At 46.4% G+C, this 19,258-nt stretch overlaps 1 protein-coding gene across 2 annotated transcripts in view; it reads right to left on the minus strand.

Moving 5' to 3' along the window:
- The window catches only part of btbd11a (BTB (POZ) domain containing 11a), an 80,789-nt gene that overhangs the window by 27,071 nt on the left and 34,460 nt on the right, over nt 1-19,258 (minus strand). For both annotated transcript variants that reach the window (XM_076029962.1, XM_076029961.1), the window contains exon 2: nt 2,208-2,357. In XM_076029962.1, coding sequence (XP_075886077.1) covers nt 2,208-2,357 — 150 coding nt within the window. The remainder of the gene's footprint in view (nt 1-2,207; nt 2,358-19,258) is intronic.

Genomic DNA, 19,258 nt, shown 5'->3' on the forward strand with positions numbered 1-19,258 from the left:
ATGATGATGATGATGGTGGAAAACCAGAATAGCTACAGCACCTCGCCGCCAGGCCGGGCCGGCCCATTATCTCCACCTCTCCTCCCGCTGGATAATGGAGGTGAGATGATGGGAAGGTAGTGAGTGAGTGAGTGAGTGAGTGAGTGAGTGAGTGAGTGAGGGAGTGAGTGAGTCACTACATTAATGGAATCTTCTTGAGATGAAGAAAAGGAAAAAAGGAAGGATTGATGCATCTTCTTTTTCGAAACCTCCGTTTCAATGGGTTGGAAAAAAAAGAGAAGCGGCGTCCAAACAACGCATGGTCTTTTCACGCCGTTCAGCGGCTGAAAAAAACATGCGGTGGAGGAGCAGGAGGAGGAGGAGGAGGAGGAGGAGAAGGCGGACGAGGACAAGGAGGAAGAGGTGGAGTAAGGGGAGGAGGAGGACCTGTGCGAGACGGAGCTGTTATTATTATTATCATATTTAGTATTTTCAGAGTTCAGTCTGTTCTTCATCCACTGGAAGATGGTAGAACTTTGAGTTTGGTTGTACTGAGGTTTCAGAGGTGCTGCTCTGCCGCCCCCCGAGGTGACGGTGTTTTTTTTCCCCCCGGTGGGCTGACCTCTGACCTCTGACCCCCCGACCTCCCCTCTGTCACACCTGTCCGCACCTTGTCGGCTGCACGCAAAGGAAAGCGGAGAAGGAGCGAGAGAGGGAGTGAAAACACCTCTGTGACACGCATGCACGCGCACACACATGCGCGCCCACGCACACACACGCGTGCAGATTCAGAAGATTCAGAAGAGATTCACTAGGCTGCCGTTTCTTTCTTTCCCCACCGAGACGTCTGAATTTAAATTTTACAGACACAATTTTATTATAATGGATGTGCAGCAGCAGCAGCAGCAGCAGCAGCGGGGGTGGAGGGCTACACTCGACTCACTCGCCTCACTTCAGCTCTTTAAACACCATTGAAAGTGAGCCAAGTGTCACGAGCAGCTCCGAGTCTCAGAGAACCAGGACGAAGGATAATGGACCTCGACGTATCCATGCAGTAAAACCTTGAACCTTCGTTGTTGTTGCGAAAAAAGTTTTAGCTCGTGCACACATTTTGGACTTTCTTTCACCCTGTGTATCAATCCTTGACAATACGAGAGACGGGAAAACATCACCGGGCTCATGCAAAGTCGGTGAGCTGGCGGCAGAACACAAGGGAAACAAGGGGCTGTTTCCCAGCGAAGTTCTTCTGAAGTTCCAGAAGCTGGGAAAGAAATGATGGCAGATGGCTGAAAATCAGCCAGTTCACGCAAACATTAATTAAACGGCGCGGCTCGCAGAGCATGACGCCAGGAGTAAGTCATGCCGCAAGATGATTGGATGAGGGATGGGTGGGGACAAAACACGCAGGACTGTGTGAGTGCAGCGGTCACGTCCTGCTCCCGCAGGTTTCGCGTTGCTTTCAAAGACGCAGCTGCAGCAGTCATCTAAAGAATAAATCAGTTTTGTTTCAATTAATATCCAATTATAACCAAACAAATGAGGGAGGGGGGTGGGGTTACTTTTAATTGGGCAATTAATTGTTACTGTTTCACTTTGGGAGTTTTCGGAGGCATGAATTGATTCAGTGCGATATATATTCAAATGTACTGCAACCAGCCACCAGGGGGCACTGGGGTCCGGTCCAGGGGTTAAACACATTAATGAAGGTTGTGTGTTTTCTCTTCTCATGCTGGTACACAGCAGGACAAACGGGGTGCTGCCTCCCCGTGGTCAGAAGACGATAAATACGCGCAATGATGCGTTCATCAGTCATGTTTAAAAGAGGACAATTTCAATGTTTAACGCAGGTGTTTTTCGAAACACACTTCCTGCTCAAGGGAAGGAGGAGCTAGAGGAGGCGTCGGAGTGGTCAGGGGACCACCGGGTCGGCCGACACGGACAGGGCGAGTCGCATTCCTTTGAAAAATAAAGATTGCATTGATCCAACGGAAGACAACAGCTGCACTGAGGGAGGAATGACCTTTTTCTCACTTTGAACAGTTCCGATCACAAGATGCCCAGAATTGGACGACGTTTAGATGTACACTATATATAGTGTGCGTCTGTGTGTGTATATATATACACACACACACGCACACATTTTTTTCTTAGCGATTGTTGGGCGAAAGAACAAAGTCGCAGAGGTTGATCTTTTCCACTAAACGTCACATCTTTTCCAGTCTACTCACTGAGCTCGGCGATGCTGCCCACCCTGGTGGCCAGCAGCGACTGCTCCAGCGTGCGCAGCTCAGCCTGGGTGTAGCCCGGACAGTCTCCGCCCCTCCCGGAGCGCTGCTGGTCGCGGTGCAGGTTGAGGCTCTCTGGCAGGCTGAGGGCACCTGTAGGGGGAGACAGAGAGTCGGGCTCAGCTTCACATTGCACACCGGGCACGAAAAGGAAGCAAACTTTCAGAATTTTTCACACACACGCGCGCGCACACACACACACACACACACACACACACACACACACACACACACACACACACGCGCACACACACACACACACATTGGCTCGGAAAGCTGCAGAAGAAGTTTTCCCTCCTCCCACTCCATGTCCAGCCCATTCTCCCCCCCCCCAAAAAAAAAATTCCCGAATTCCCTCGTCCGCTGTCTTCCCACAGCTTTCCCGCTGTCAGATTTTATTAGCAGTGTTCACATGGCAGTTTCTATTCCTGGTGGAGCATCAGTGGAGCAGCTGGACTTGGGGTGCGTCCCATTTCCAGCAAGAATCAAGCTCTGATATCGACAATTCTGCCCCCTGCTGGTGAATCAGGACACCTAAAGGGACACTTTCCACCCGAGCGCCTCGGTTTAAAAGAGTCATCTGCGTCATTTCCAAGTCGGTGGGTTGAACAAATTCAAGCTCATCAATCGGCATCAGAGTGCGTCTGATTCTGCTCAGTGACCGAATGATCCGCTCGTTTAATTAACATCAATCGGTGAGTGAAAACTGTCGGCGAGCGTGAAGGATTGAAAGTCCCAGAATTTCGCCTGCGATCACAGCGGGAAGCTGTTCAGACAGCAGCTCTGTCTGAAGCTCCAACCAGCAACATTTTAAATAAAAGAAAGACCCAGATTAAAAAAAATTTTTTTTTTTTCTAAAGAAAATGAATAGTTGCAGTTTCATCTTGTGAGCATAAATATACAGACTTGGACTCGGTTCCAACTCAGCAAAAACAGAGGCGGTGGCAGTGGCAGTACGAAGACTTTCAGCTCCAGCAGACAGAATAAAACGCGACGGCATGCAAAAAAAAAAAAAAAAAAAAAAAAAAAGGCTTGAGGAATTCCGGAATTCTTCACAACCTGAGGCGAGAGGGAAGCTGTCAGCCACTGTTCCTCCTTGCCACCACACACCAACCAATCACCACCAACCTACCTGTGTGTGTGTGTGTGTGTGTGTGTGTCTTATTCAGTGTTTACTTCCCGTCCCAGGTGACTGAATTCGCAATCAGCCACCGTCATCTCTACTATTTTATTTTAGAAAAGATATTTATTTTGGGTGGTGGTGGTGGGTGTGGTGGTGGTGGTGGTGGTGGGGGGGGCTATCATTTTGGACGTGATGCCGCGGCGCTGAATTATTCATCCCGTCACATCCAGACGCGTAAACACGCCGCCTCCCACCTCCTCACCTCCCCGTCTGCATGTTATCTCCTTCTAACACTCGGTCTCCCCCGGATGGGAGGTGGGAGGTGGAGGAGGAGGAGAAGGAGGAGCAGAAATAAAAAAAAATAAAAAAAATCTATTTGATCTGAGTTGCTGTTTGTGTAATAAAAACATCAGAGGTGAGACAGAAGTCAGCGCGGAGCTGCAGTGGAGGACCGACAGACGGATGGATGGATGGATGCATGGACGGATGGATGGATGGATGGATGGACAGACGGACGGACCGATGGACGGATGGATGGATGGATGAATGCATGGACGGATGACGGAGGATATCCTGCTTCACCTTGACGATAACGTTAGGAGGCAGCAACCGCATCGGTGCCAAACTCCCTCCGATCGAACTTCACCTTGCACCTGAAACGTGTCCAGCTCGTGAGAAAATGGACCAATCAGCTCAAGGAGGAGGCGGAGCGACTAACTAGGCTGTAGCTGTGGGAAGAAACAGGACACCGCTGCTAGCTTGTCAATGTGGATGCTGCAGCAGCAGCGTTCCTCACGCAGACAACACTTCCTCCTCGTATAGCTGCTATATATTAGACATTATATCGACTATCAGAAAACTCAAATCTGATTGGCCGAATGTTGAACCAATTCTCCAATCCTGACCTGTCTTCCTGTAGCCTCCGGGTTGAAATCATCCCCCTGGACGTGGTGTGAGACCTTCAACTATCTGCCGTCTGCATTTTCTATCTCCTCCTTTCTAACCTGTCGCCGCCGGCCAGATGACCCAGAGGGGGCGGGGTCACTGGAACTTTGATGCTCAAAGCAGAGCGTGGCGGCGGCAGCAGCGGCAGCAGCAGCAGCAGCAGCGTTTCCCCGCCGCCCTCTGCAGAAAAAAGCCACGGCCACCAACCCCTCAAGTCGCCATCAATTATTCGGAGAGCGTCGAGCCGCGCTGGCAGCGACAACTGGACGTCGTACAAAACAGTTTGGAAAATAAATCCTGCAGCCGAGTCGAAAGAAATAACGGCAGAGAGAAAAGCAATTAATGCGCGGCCTGAAACAAAGATCCCTCCCTTTGATACGGTTCCACTTGAAGCCCTGAGCCGCAGCCGCGCTGACGTAACGGCTCGTCGGGCAGAATTCTGATGCCGAGAACGGATTTGGGAGAAGCACAAATATTGTTTCTCTCCTCTCTTAGCGCCGGATTATGACCTGCAGCTGTTCCAGGAGTCGCAGAGCTTCAGAGGGAAGGAGAGGAAGGAAGAATGTTTTGGATTCATTTCACGAGTTCCAGAGACGCTGCAGCCATGTAAGAGTTGCTTTCAGGCGGAAGCTGAGGCCCAGGCCCAGTGCAGCGAGGCTAGCTAGTTAGCAGCACATTCAGCTGTAATCCAATCAGACAGCAGGGAATTAAAGGTGAAACTTTTTTGCAAGTGAAACATTGTGCAAACTAAGGCGGCACTGCAGAGCTGAAAGCAAAACAAAAAACGAGCAAAAAAACAAAAAATCGAAACAGCTGCTATCTGCGGCATTCACTACAATGCTAAGCTTATGTCTATTCTGACTAGTTAAATTTGTCATCGAGAGCTGAACAGGAAAACGTAGGCGATTTCCCCCCCCCCACAATTCCAAACATCCACAAGGTCAGAAGACTTTTTGCACTGCGACGTGACAAATCCTCTCTCTGTCTCGGTGTTTACTGAACCTCGGTGGGGGTGGTGATGAAATTTCGGCCGGACCTCCTCGATTCGTCCTTTCACATCAACCTACGGGTCAAGTTTCCGAAAACAAGCTGAAACTATCTGAAAAAACAAAACAAAAACAGGTTCAAATAGTTGTTGAGGAGGTTTTTCTGCAGGAAAAGCAAACGTGGCCCACCTCGACTTTTACATCGCTTGGCTGCTTTTCGACAGGCAACGGGCTAAAAGAATAATAATTACAACACACTTTCAATTGCAGTTCACTTGCCGGGTCTCGCTGTGCTTGCTTGTCTCTGCAGGGTGAAGGCAGGCAGAGTCAGCGTGCATTCCTAATATTTTGTCACACTATATACGTATGGGGAGGATATTTGGGAATTTTTCCACCCCGATATAACAACCTTCCCCCCTTTCCCGCGAGCCGTGCAAACAACTGCCCTGTGTGACATCACAGAGGGCCAATTTCCAGAAGCGCTGAAATTAACCGCCGATGGTTCCTTGCCGCATCTTCCGGGGTGGTCGAGGAAATTTTTCCCACCAGCCGCTCAGGTTCAAGTGTCGCACCTCAACAACCCCCTTACCGCCCCCCCCCCCCCCCCCCCCACCTCCCTTTTTTTCCCTGTCCGCAGGAACGTCCAATCAATTTATCCAGCAGCGAGCGGCGAGAAACGGCGGCGCTCTCGACCGGTCTGCCCCGAATATTAACAGGTAGTTGCCATGGCAACAGGCGACTGCTCCCCTGTGTCGTGTAGTGCGGCGATGCAACAAGCTGCACCTCCGCGACCACCACCACCACCGCCGCCGCCGCCGCCGCCGCCGTCCGGGAAAACCCATCACGAACGCAGGAGAGCTCGTCATCACGCACAAAACACATCAATTACTTAATGAAAGGATGAAAAGAATGAATGAATGAATGAATGAATATACTGCGGCCTTGAAAAAAGCTGAATGATTTAACGCAATAGGCCAAGCGGAGGAAGAGCGACGTCGCCAACAGTCGCAGGCAACGTTCTCCATCGCTCAAAAAATAATAATAATGATACTTTCAAGCTGAGTCCAAGTGTGTGTGTGTGTGTGTGTGTGTGTGTGTGTGTGTGTGTGTGTGTGTGTGTGTGTGAGTGTTTATAGCTTTCTGATGGTCTAATTAGCCGTAAACTTTTGAAATCCAGTCCGAGCTTTGAGGCTCCTGAGTCGATCACTGACTTTCATCTCATCCCAGAAGCGGCCCCACTGATGAATACGATGCGTTTCATGCATCAGCCAGCGCACACGCTGATGCAAACACTAAAGACCTATTTGTACGCCATTTAATTTACAACCACTGTGACAACAATTAAGTGGCATCTTTGCTTTTGATGACCACGTCTTTCAGAGTGAAGAGGGTGACCATAAAAACCTGCAGATGGCGATAAAATTACTTTATCCTCCAGGTAAACGGTCTTAGCTATACACTTTCTAAGGTGTGTAATAAAACAGTTATTCTACCTGAATGTGCAGATAGATTATTCGTCACTGTAGTTATAATGTGACTATACCACATAAAATAGTGACTGAAAAGCCGCTTCTGATTTCCCAAAAGTTTCTCTGACTAACTTTGACCACCAGACAGTAGCTAACTAGCTGAAGTTAGCTAGCCCTAGCAGACAGGAGTAACTGCTAGCTGCTACGGAAGTTAGCCAAATAGACAAATCAATGCACATCAGAGATGGGAAAACTTCCTCCAGCTGGAATGTAGAAGTTGAGACAACAAAGCTAACTGCAAAGAAGTTCGTTTAATGCTCCTTGAGTTTTGTGCAAGGCTAAAGAAAAGCGGTTAGCTCAGCTGCATCGGGGGCCAGATGGTTTCACAGAAGACAGAAAGTCAGGAAATGAAAGGCTCCAAACTGTGCACAGCGTGCTGCACAGCACATTATTTTAAGACGGTGTAACACTTAAAAATGGAAAATGAACACAAATTGAACGTGAAGGTGTCGTAAAAAAAGAAACTGACTGAGGTAAATGACGGCTAATGTTAGCAACCTAATGATGGACGCTGATGGAGCGGCCGGCTGAAACTGCTGAGTGTGCGGACCCTCGTAATGATGCCTCAGACTAATGAGAATCATGGGAAATTAAGAGAAATTCAGAATCTCCCTGTAAATGTCAACACAAAGCCCCACCGGAGGCAGCGTCTCTCTCTCTCTCTCTCTCTCTCTCTCTCTCTCTCTCTCTCTTCTCTCTCTCTCTCTCTCTCCTCTCTCTCTCTCTCTCTCTCTCTCTCTCTCTCTCTCTCTCTCGTTTAAATCGCCACCCTGGATGCCCGAGTGAGTTATTGCAGACATTGTGTGTGTTCAGATGTGGAGATTAGATTAGATTAGATTAGCCCCGTGGTGTGTGTCAGAAGTGTAAGCGGTAACACAACCTCACAGTTGTTTGGGACAAGGTAATAACTCGCGGCTGCGAGATAGCGACTCGCCACGGAATCCAGATCCAGGAGGGAAACTCTTTCTGGCTCAGACGGCAGCCAAACTGTTATTAAAAAATACACACTACTATACTATTGGCCAGAACGAGAAAAGCAGAAGGCGCTCGATTCCTCCACTTGCGAGGGTCGGCTAGGACGAAAAATATGACGTATAAAGGAGCAAAAAAGAGAAAGAAAGAGAAAGGAGGTTTTGCATGAAGGAGACAGCTGAGCCATTGCATTTAAGACTTAAGTCTTTTTGAGTTGCAGTTGCCCCAAAGGACTGGTTGAGGGGCTAAAACAGCTGCGTCAAAGCTGTTAGCTCGGGGCCTGTTTGTTCACCGGGGGTAATTCATCAAAAACATTAGGCTAGAGGCTAAAAAGTTCCACATCAGATTATAGGGGCGTTTGTGGCTATTTGGCTAATTGGCTAATTGCCGGACGAAATTTAAGCAATTTCAAAAAGCAGCAACAGCCAAAAACACAATATGTTTTTGGTTTAACTTCTATCGTTATTAGTGCAAACTTCTGCTTCTGATTTCTGACCATTGTAAGCGCCCCCTACTGGTTCCACCTAGATTTACCTTGAAGGAGACGCTGTAAAGTCTGAACATGCTGAATTTGTTGTTTACTTTTAACTTAAAAATAAATAACTCCGGCTGAACCTTCGGCCAACACGCAGATGCAACCGCCGCTGCTCGCTGACCACGACTCGTCTCTCCACCCACCCGCCCATTAGCATCCCAATTATTCTATTGTTTTCGCAATATACATTCCAACAAGGCGGTCGCTCCCTACGAGATCCTCATAACAACAAATAAAACAAATAGATTAGCACGGCCACAATAACAGAAGACGTTGGAATCGTGCGGCGCTCCACTAACCATCTGCTTCTTCTCCAGTGATATTAAACCTCATCCCTCAGAGTTTTCCTGCCAAAGAAGCAGCGACAAACTTCAGCCATGTATGGAACGTACGGCATCGGGGGAAAAAAGGTTCCCCAGTAAAGTACAGCTTTTGTAAGGAATCCCGGCTAAGATTACGATTCAAGTGCGGCTGGAAAGCGTAAATTAAGTCCAATGTGGTAAAGCAGCAATCAGCCTCCTGCACACAGGACTTTTCAATGCAAAAAATAATATATATATAATATATAATAATATATAATAAAAACCTCTTCAAATGATTGTGATCGACAGTTTCAAAAGGCTGTGTTTGACGAGTGAAAACAAGAGAGATTTCAGAGTGTGTCGTTATTTTACAGACCAAAATGAAAAACAAAAAAGCCTTTTTAACACATCAGCCTTTCTGTGGAAGTCACATCAACATTAATAGAAAAAAACAAATATGTAATAAATATGTTTTTTATCCCTTTTTAGCTAAATTACTATAATCAAAAAGTTCTTCTGGCAGCAGGTGGAGCTTTTAAGCTGCAATAAATATGGGAAAACAAATTGAACCTTCTGTTTTCACGCAGGTGTTACAGGAAGGAGAAAAGAATGCCCGGGGGTGGGGGTGGGGTGGGGTGGGGGGGTTGGTCACATGAGAAGCCTTTTAGATTATTGCTGTGAAGCTGCTGCACCAAAAAAAGATTTAAAACTGTGCATCTGTATATATATATATATATATATATATATATGTATATATATATATATATACATATATATATATATATGTATATATATATATATATATTTATATATATATATATATATATATGTATATATATATATATATACATATATATATATATATGTATATATATATATATATATTTATATATATATATATATATATATATATATATATATATATATATATGTATATATATATATATATATATACATATATATATATATATATACACACACACACTGTATATACACACAAACATGTAGGAACGGGTTGGTCCAACAGCCAAAAACAATATGAACATATTAATATTAATATATTGATATTGGTGCCTCCTGCACAGCTTCTGCACAGCTGCAGTCTTGAAGTGACCTGTGGGAGGATTAGCTCCGCCTCCTGTGTTCTGACATCCCCGCGACGGCCCAGATGGTCGCCATATGGCCGCCGCCCGCTGCCGACAGTGAGGCAGGGACGAACCGCACCGGACCGGCCAGGAGAGGACCGACCGGGTCAGTCAGTCATGTGACCCCCGGGCTGGAGCAAAATGATGTCTCAAAAATATTGTGTTGCCAGGTTCTAAAGAAGCGAGAGAGAGAAATTTGGTGGCCAAAAAGAAAAAAAAATGTTGGAAAATGGAAGATTTCTTTTTTTTTTTTTTTTACTTTTAACTAAAATCATAAACGTGAAGAACTACTCCTACCAATTTACTTTTAAAGGGCTAAATCCAGTGAGCAAGAAGCACATCATCACACTCTCACTGGTCTTCAGGGACTCAGGTGTGGCCAGAGTGTCTGTCAGTACGCCTGGCTTCCCTCGGCCGAGGTGTGTGTGTGTGTGTGCGTGTGCGCGTGTGTGTGCGTGTGCGGCGCTAAAAGTTCCCTGCTTCACGCTTCAAATACGTCCAATCACACTAATGCTGCTGCACATTGATGGAGTTTGACTTCCCCTTCGTCCTCAGTCTTCATGTTAGCCGCAGCTAAAGTGTTCACATTCCACCAAGCACACACAGACACACACACACACACTCCTGTATTGTATATATCCATCCCAGACTCCAATCAGCAGAGAGCAGCACATTTAGCCTGTTGTTTGCAGCCTCCTACTAAAACTGATGCTTGTTTGGAAACAAGATTGGTTGAGGGTGTGGTCACTAATCTCAGGAGAGGTATGGTGCCCTGCGTGATCATCTCAAAGGGCTTAGGAGTACTTTTCTCTTGAAGAAAGTGTGGCGTAACGGAGGGACTTTTTCCTTCTCTGGAGGAAGGAGGATGAGGAGGATGATGAGGATGAGGAGAAAGTATCACATGTCAGATTAGCGCCGCTGGATGACTGGTGGCTGCGAAGTCTGTGGCCCCTCCCACTCCCACACCGCGTGAAAAGCCGTCCTTGTGCGACCTTGAGGTGGCGCTCGCTCGCCTGTCGGGAGGAAGATAGTCGGACTGTCGGTCGACAGGGGGGATGAAGGAGGGATGAAGAGCTTAGTGTCGGCGGGAAGGGATCAGCCCTTCATGAACATGGCAGGAAGGGAGAGGAGCCATGTGGGAGCCTGGCCAGCAGGTGGCGAGCCGGGATGATGGCAGAGAGTGAAAAAAAACAAACCTCCACAGTCGCTGCTGTCAGAGGGAAGTGAGTCAGCTGATGTCACTTTTTTTTCCCTTAACCAAAGCACCTAGCAGTTAGCATCGTTAGCAACTGGCTCAGGAGAAGCTAAGCTAATAGCTACGACCACCTCGTTGCTGTTTCTGGAAGCCTGTCTGTCGCCTCTGACTGACAGCTGACAGGACTTGCAGGGCACCAGAACCCGGGTCACATTGGCGCACCACCACCTCCCGCCACTAGTTGCCAGCGCAGCCACACCTCAGGGCTTCTGAGTCGGCCTTCACCTCTTCTTGAGGCGGCAGGTGGGAGGACCGAGTCTGGACCAGACGCTAATCCCGTCACTAGCATTAGCCACATAAAAACGTCCCGACACGTACGTAGAGTTTGTTGTTTGTTGTTGTTGTTTGTTGGATTCGTCGAATCCTCACAAAGGCCGTCGTCTGTTATTTCCTCGGTTCGCTGTGCTTCCTGCAGTGCAGTGCGGCAAGTCGGGAGGAGGGGGGGGGCGGAGCTGAACCTGACAGAGACGCTCCGGTTTTACACCTCGCAGTCGCCGCCGCGTGAATTAAACATGAAGACGACTCCTTGAACTCCTCGCAATACGCACAAACAAGACAGGTAGCCAGGCGGGAGGCAGCGGGAGTGGGCGGGGTTTGGAGTGGGATGGGATGGGGGTGAGGTGGGGGGCATGCGAGGGGGAAGCTGTCAGCGCAGAAACAGCACAACATAGAACAGAGAGAGAAAGAGAGAACAAACAGAAAGTTTGCTGGAGCAAGAAGCGGAACTCATAAGCATTCATAACGCTGACCTCTGGTGGTGATCCCTGGCCCTGCCCCCTCCCCTGGGCTAATCTGTAAACACACTTCCTCTGGGGCTTTATTAGAAACAAGCGGATCAAGAAAAAGCAGCTGCTCGAATAAACAGAGAAAAACGAAGCGGCGACGCTAACAAGCATCATCGATTTTTTTAACGTGTGGTTGAAGTGTTGTTGTTGTTGATGTTTCTTGGTTTAGCTTTTTGTTTTTTTGCTCGGATGCCTAGCCAACCATCTCAGTGACCCAGTTCCGCCTCCTCGCCGGCAGCGCAGCGCGTGGCAGGCGTCCCGACTCCGTGGGAGTCCAGAAGAACCTGCTGCTGCTGCTGCTGCTGCTGCTGCGGCAGAATAGATGGAGGGTTTTCCTGCGATCTCAGAGAGAAAAAAACAAATAAAAAATTTACAAAAATAAAGATGGAAATCCACAACACCCCCCCCCCCCCCACCTCCCTTTCCCTAACCCAACATGTATGAGCCCCCCTTCCACTACAACCACCCCCATAGCCTGGTTGCCGTGACGGCAGAGAAGCCATCCTCCTCCTCCGCCTCCGTCCGCTGACACGTCTGTTGCCTGGTTACCTGGCGCTGCAGAGGAGCAGCAGCAAGGCATCGTGGGCCGGCGTGGGGACGACTCGGCTGTACCCACAACACGCCGTGTGTGCCGCATTCAGAGCGAGAGAGAGAGAGAGAGAGAGAGAGAGAGGGAGAGAGAGCGAGAGTGTTTCTTCTGACTTGCTCACAGATTAGACAGAAATGACAGAAATGGTTTCAGTTGTGCCTCCGCTAGTTTTGTTCCCACCGGGGGCTCCTCAGATCACTCTGATGGATATTTCTCCTCCGTAACGTTGCGCTCCATCAGCGCCGATTTACGGCGGAGTGATCAGAGCTTCGTAAAAAAGTTTTGAGCACCGCCTTGTTTAAATCTGCCGTAAATCCAACTTAAATCCAGGCCATGCCGTCAGAGTGTTTGATTGGATTGTTTCCGAGGAGCCGCTGATTCAGCTTTACGATCGTTGCGCAGCACATGCTTTACGGCACCGAGGCCTTTTATGTTCCCTCTGATGGTGGTGAGCGCGGCGACAACCCAGCGGGGACGGTTGCAGAGTCAGCGGGTTGTTTCCCAGCAACTCTGCCGGGAGGCTGCGTCTCTTGGTGTCGAGCATCCGTCTTGAAACGTTCCAGTCTAAATCATTTTTAAACACCAGACCGATCAGCAGGGGACTGAGGACGCCGGTCTGCTTCGGTTTAACCAAATCTTTGTGACTTCTAGAGAAAGCTGCGATTTCTAGTCAAAATTTTCTTTGATCCGTCTTGAAAAGCTCCAGTCTGGATCATTTATGAAGACTCCGACGGTGACCAGACCAATCAGCATGAGACTGAGAATGTCTTTGTGCGTCCACTTCACCAAATTTTAGCAGCAACTTCAAGAGGAACCTGTGATTTCTCATCTAAATTTTCTCAGATCCATCTTGAAAAGCTCCAGTCTGGATCATTTCAATGCCAGAAAGATGACCAGACCATTCAGCAGCTTTCTGTTTCAGTTTCACCAAATCTGAACAGCAAATGTTTAGCAGAAGCTGTGACTTTTTCTCAAATTTCTGTCAGATCTGTCTTGAAAATTTACAGTGTTAATTATTTTTATCTTGTTTTTGTCTTTTGTTCTTACTTTTTTTTCTTAAGCCTATTTATGGTATGAGTGAGCTGACCTAGGAATGTTTATGTATGAATGGATCTGTAAATGCGCCTGTGATGTCTCTGCACTGACACCAACGAAGTTCCTAACGGGAAAATAAAGTTTATTGAATTGAATTGAATTGGATTTTTATAGACCAGAACAATACGCAGGAGACTGACGATGGGTTTCTCTTCACCAAATTCGAGCAGCAATTTCTGGTTCTGCAGTGATTTCCAGTCTGAATTCTCTCAGATCCATCTTTAAAAGCTCCAGGCTGTCATTTGAGTATGACTGGACGAATGGACACACCCTTCAAGAAGAAAGAGGCGGAGCTTGGACTTAAGGCCCCTTTTCCAAGTATATTTTCTGAGGGCTTTCCCCTGAAATGGATGTGTGAATTAAACTCCTCAGGAAGCACTTGCGTGTGTGCTCAGGTTCCACTTTCTGGCATCAATCTCAGTGGAAACCTTTTCCAAGTAACACCTCAGATAATTACATCACTATTAATAACAACCAGGCGCCAACAGCTCCCAGAGGGTTTCATTACATCCCCCTTCCCCGCCCCGCTCGGTTTATCGTCCTCAGCTCTGCGACGACGGCTGTCTTCGCCGCAGTCGGCGTGACGATGGCGTTTCTCCCGGGGCTCCGTCCAGAAAAGGTCCCCATTGTCTCTCAGATGATTCGTTGCCGCCGCCAGCCGCAGATTGATTTCACGCTTCGTTCCTCGAGGACGCAAGCGAGACAGGAACACCTGCCGCATTCAACGGCGGGATTATCGCCGTCGAATGTGAAAAAAAAAACACTGGCAGGAAAAACAATGTGTATTGTTCCCAACACATCTCCAGTTCTGTCTGTCTGTCTCATCAATAATCCATCTCACGGGCGACATCTGTAGATGGAGACTGAAGAACGCAGACGCAGCAGAACTGCCGCCAAGGATTTCATTTTTTCCCCGTTTTCCAACAAAGCCATGAAAAAGTCAGAAAGACCAACAGCAGCAAATGCTAACGGCCAATTCAACCGTGATCATGATGGCAGATTTCGTCAATCTTTCAAAGTCCTTCAACCAAATGTGGGGAAGAAAGTGGTAGCAGCTTAGCACAACTGGCTGCTAGCACTAATGCTAGCAGCTAGTACAGCTGGTACTGTTATAAGTAGGACACATGTATGCTAATCTTTAAAGTTCTGAAAAGACCAAATTTTGGAGGAAAAAAGTGCTGACACCCAGGCAGCTCTGCACACAGAACGCAAGACAGCGAGCTGAACATCGAAGCTAACTGCGTCGACACGATAGCAACACTCGGTTATGCGTCCATATGAATGTATCACAACTGCGTTAAATCGCAATTACATGAGCGGAAGGCACTTTGTGTTAACAGATCGTCACGGCAAAAGGTTGTTGAGGTGAAAAACTTGGGCTCTCTGTGGACTCTTCTGCAGGTCCATCATTCCAGGGCCATCAAGGTGGTGCTCTACTCCGTCTCTGTCATTAAACCAAGGTGCCCTTTGGCTGCGCTGCCAAATTATTCTTATTTTTTCCCTCTTCTCTTTTTTCTTTACCGGTACCGTCTCGCTCTCGGCGGCCTCCGGATGAAAGGGATTCAGCGGCCGTGAAAACTGATGGCCTTTTTCACTCCCAATATTTCCGCACTAATGGACGAGTCGGCCGAGCTTGGTGAGAAAACAGTCGGGGCGAGAGAGCGAAGGGGACGCCGCCGGAAACCACTTCAGCTGAGCGTTGACAGGGTTTTTTCGGAGCATTTTTTTTGGCAGGAGAAGCAGATTCGGGGGTAGCCGAGAGGAACAATCGAGGATAATCTGGAGGGATTCCGCTGTAGCGCTTCCAAAAAAGGAAACCCAGCAAAATCTACAGTAGCAGCAACAAAATCTAAATTTAAATCCTCCACCGCTTCCTTTCGAAAAACCTCAGTTGTTTTTTTTCTTCTCCTTTTTTTTTGCTGTCCAGCTCGCAAAGTTCCCACTTCCTGGAGTTTTTTTCCCCTTCCAGACCCGTAAACACGTTTTGCAATCAGCCACCTTTTCTAATCCCTCCATCCATCTTCCTCCACCTTCCGGCTTCCTCTGGGCCATTTCTCACCTTTGTTGTTATTTATACATGATTGCCCTCGTCCCCCAACTCATCGCACAACTCAGCTGTGTGTGTGTGCGTGCGCGCGTGTGTTGTTTTTTTGTCCCCAGCGACTTCAAAGTTGCGTAACGGATTAAGATGCGGCTGTAAAACCCCCAGAATCCCCTGAGTAACAGGCTGCGGGAGTAATTGAACACTTACGAGGCTCCATCGACGTCCCCGCGAGCCGAAAAGCCTAAAAAGCTCCTTATTCTTGCTCCGCCACCTGCAGCTTTCCGGAACTTTCCGCGGCTTTTCTCCTGCTCAAAGCTCTTCCTTTGCCACTTCAAGGGGAAGAAAAAATAAATAAATAAGTGATGAACAAAAAGCAGCTTCCCCTATCGAGGTGAGGTTCGCCTGTAGGGAACAAAGACGAGGGTTCGGCAAAAACATTTTATGTTTTAAATGTGGAACAGAGACGGAAGAAGTTGGGTTTTTACGATTTTATGATTGAAAATTGCTGGTTGCTAAATCAAATTTCCGAAAATCCTGAAATGAATTGTGACCGTCTTGACTCTAACTCTGGTGCTCATGTTTTATTCCAAGTTCATGAAAGAAGAAAGGCAACGAAAAAAATGAATGCAAATAGTAGGATTTAACAGGGTTCGCCCACTGCACAATTGAATTGCCAGAATATCACCAAATCAATACCAGAGCACGTTGGCCAATAATGACACCAACATAATACAAATGCAATACAAACACCATAATGAGTCAAACGAAAATTGATATTGACATGGAAAAGTGTGACGCAGAGCTAAAATCGAAGACGATAGTGGGTTTTCTTGACAACAAAGAGCCGGGTCGGGATGAAACACTGATGATGCAGTGAGAGTGGTGATTACGGCGCCGCCGTCTCGTCCGTTTGCACTTCGCATAGCCGCCACTGACACTCTGTAATTCCCTCCCCTTTGTGTCGTTGTCACGGCCGCGGACGCGAGGGGGAAACAACGAGGTTAAAATGATGCAAATTAACGACAAAACGCTCCCCAGAGGTTTGACAATATGCTGTCAGGGCGCCACTTCCTGTTGGACCTCGTTCAATTATCAGCAAAGACAATAGAACCACAAACAAAGGCAACTGTGGAGCAGTGCGGCGGGAGGATTTCATCAAAGTCCATCTGCAGAAATCCTCTAAAAAACAAGGATGCGGCATTAAAAAGACAAAAAAAAACCCCAACTAACAACACTGATCCTCTGAGGGCGCCGCTGGCTTCCAATTAGATGAGAGACATAATCAGGCCTGACGCTCGGAAACACGGCAAGTTTTCTGTCTTTACAGACAAGTTGGTGTGTGTGTGTGAGGGGGGGGGGGGGACTCCACAATTTGTTTTGTTTTTACGCTCGGACTGAAAATCCTTGTTTCATCCCTGAAGATGGCACCGCCAATTAGGAAGCTAAAAGGCCAAATGGTGGTACATGTATATATATATATATATATATATATATATATATATATATGTATATATATATATATATATATATATATATATATATATATATATATATATATATGAATATATATATATAAATATACTGTATATGTATATATGCATGAATACTGTATATGTTTATTTTTAACTCGCTGCACTTTCTCAGCTAAACGGGTAAAAACCTCCAGACAGGAAGTCCCCTCACGCATGACCACACCCACTCTGTTAGAGCGATAAACATAGATCCTCTGTGAAGAGCAGGCAAAAGAGAGATTTTCTGAGTGGGAGGGAGGAGCAGGAGGAGGACGGAAAGGAGGAAAATAAAAAGGAGGAGGCAGAGGAGGGGGAAGATAGAAAAGAGGAGGAGGAGAAGGAGAGAGGAAGGACTCTGGTGCACACTGGATGTAGGTTAATAGTCTGCGTTTTTAAACTGGAAAATCTAAAAAAACAACAAAAACAAAGACAAAACTGATCCCCGACATGTTTGAACAGATTTTTGTTTGGCGAATGGACTAAAATGAACTTTTGTTGAAAACGATCAAAGAAATTACAATACTTGACGTTAGTGAATCCACATTCTGGATTCCATTATAGACATTTTTTTTTTTTCTTTTTTACATTTTGCCGTTAAATGTCGTGCAAATCGACTAATTAGTGTACCGTGCGTGAATATGTTGTCCTAAAGTGAGGCGACGACCTTCTTTTGTTTTTTAGTATGAATTGTTAATTGTTTGGATGCGGAGCGGAAAGCAGTCCAGTGGCTTCTTGTTTTGGGGCATTTGGGGAAGAGCAGAAATTATTAATTCAGAACCTCGCAGCTCCACTTTATTATTATTACAGATCAACATTTGACCCAGATGAATGTTTTTTTTTTTTTATATTTATTTACTTTTGCTCCAGAAAGATCCTCGCCGTCCTGGATCCATCTGCTATTACTGATCAGCGGCGGCGGTGTGGAAACTTTACGTAACTCTGTCTGTGGCACAAAAATAAAAAGTAATGTGTCTAAAGATGGAGCAGCTTCACTGGAAATAACCCTGCTGTCTGTTTGTAGTGTTGCAGAGTGAGAAGCTCTTTCCCTGCAGCGCGCACACAGTCGTAGGTGTTCTTATGTAAAAAAGAAAAAAAAGGTGAACCCCGGCGCTTCCTGTCAAAGCGCCGCCCACACTGCAGCGCCACCACAGTCTGGGGGAGGGATTGTTTCCCCGGAAACGGCTCCAGATTCTCCACACTCGCCGCTTCTTAATTCTCCCAGACGCTGAAATAATCCAATTTGTCTGCCTGACACTTTTAATGAATTTTAAAGTGGGCGTTAAAAAAAAAGAAGATGTTTCCCAGCAGCCTCTCTGTTTCTCATCCTGCAGGTATTTTCCCTGAGTGACGGCCGAGTTGTGCCGCATTGTCTTCATAAACAATCGCTCCCTCTGCTGAAAATAGATAACAAACTGCATGGTCTCACTACTCTATTGAGTTTAAAAGAAAGAGGCCATTTGGTCCATTTGGTTCCTATGTGTGTGTGTGTGTGTGTGTGTGTGTGTGTGTGCGTGCGTGCGTGCATGTGTGTGTGTGTGTATATATATGTGTATGTATATATATATATATACACATATATATATATAAATATATACATATGTGTGTATTTTCATACATATATATGTATGTAGCTATACTTATATAGACAACAGTCAAAGTGTTTCTTAAAAGCTCCCTCCTTAAATTTTTAATATTCATATTCGATACATACAGTATATGCTTCAGTGAAATGGCAAAGGAGCAAACTACTGCCGTTCAAAAATATAAAAGATCGAAAAATAGGAGCTGACATCAGTCCTCCCTGCCACTAGATGTCCCTGCAGCCGTTTTTCTCATGAATTCTTCAACTTTGGCAATTCTTTTTAGGCAACACAATCTATTTGTCCCATACTCTTAATGTGAAAAGATTATTATTATAATTATTATTATTATTATTATTATTATTATTATTATTATTATTATTATTATTATTATTATTATCATTATTATTATTATCAGTAGTAGTAGTAGTAGTAGTAGTAGTAGTCGTAGTATTTTTATTACCTTTCACTCAGCTTTTTATGAAGTAGTTTGCAACTTAAAAAGTATTTTTGTTCTTGTCCTGTCTGGGAAAAAAAACCCTCAGATGTAATTTCCCCTTTGTTATCAGTGGGGGAAAAAATCCCCGGCGCGAGAGAG

Source organism: Nelusetta ayraudi, unplaced genomic scaffold (assembly GCF_046127955.1).
Source record: "Nelusetta ayraudi isolate G7.1 ecotype Tasmania unplaced genomic scaffold, CSIRO-AGI_Nayr_v1 ptg000027l, whole genome shotgun sequence".
NCBI lineage: Eukaryota > Metazoa > Chordata > Actinopteri > Tetraodontiformes > Monacanthidae > Nelusetta > Nelusetta ayraudi.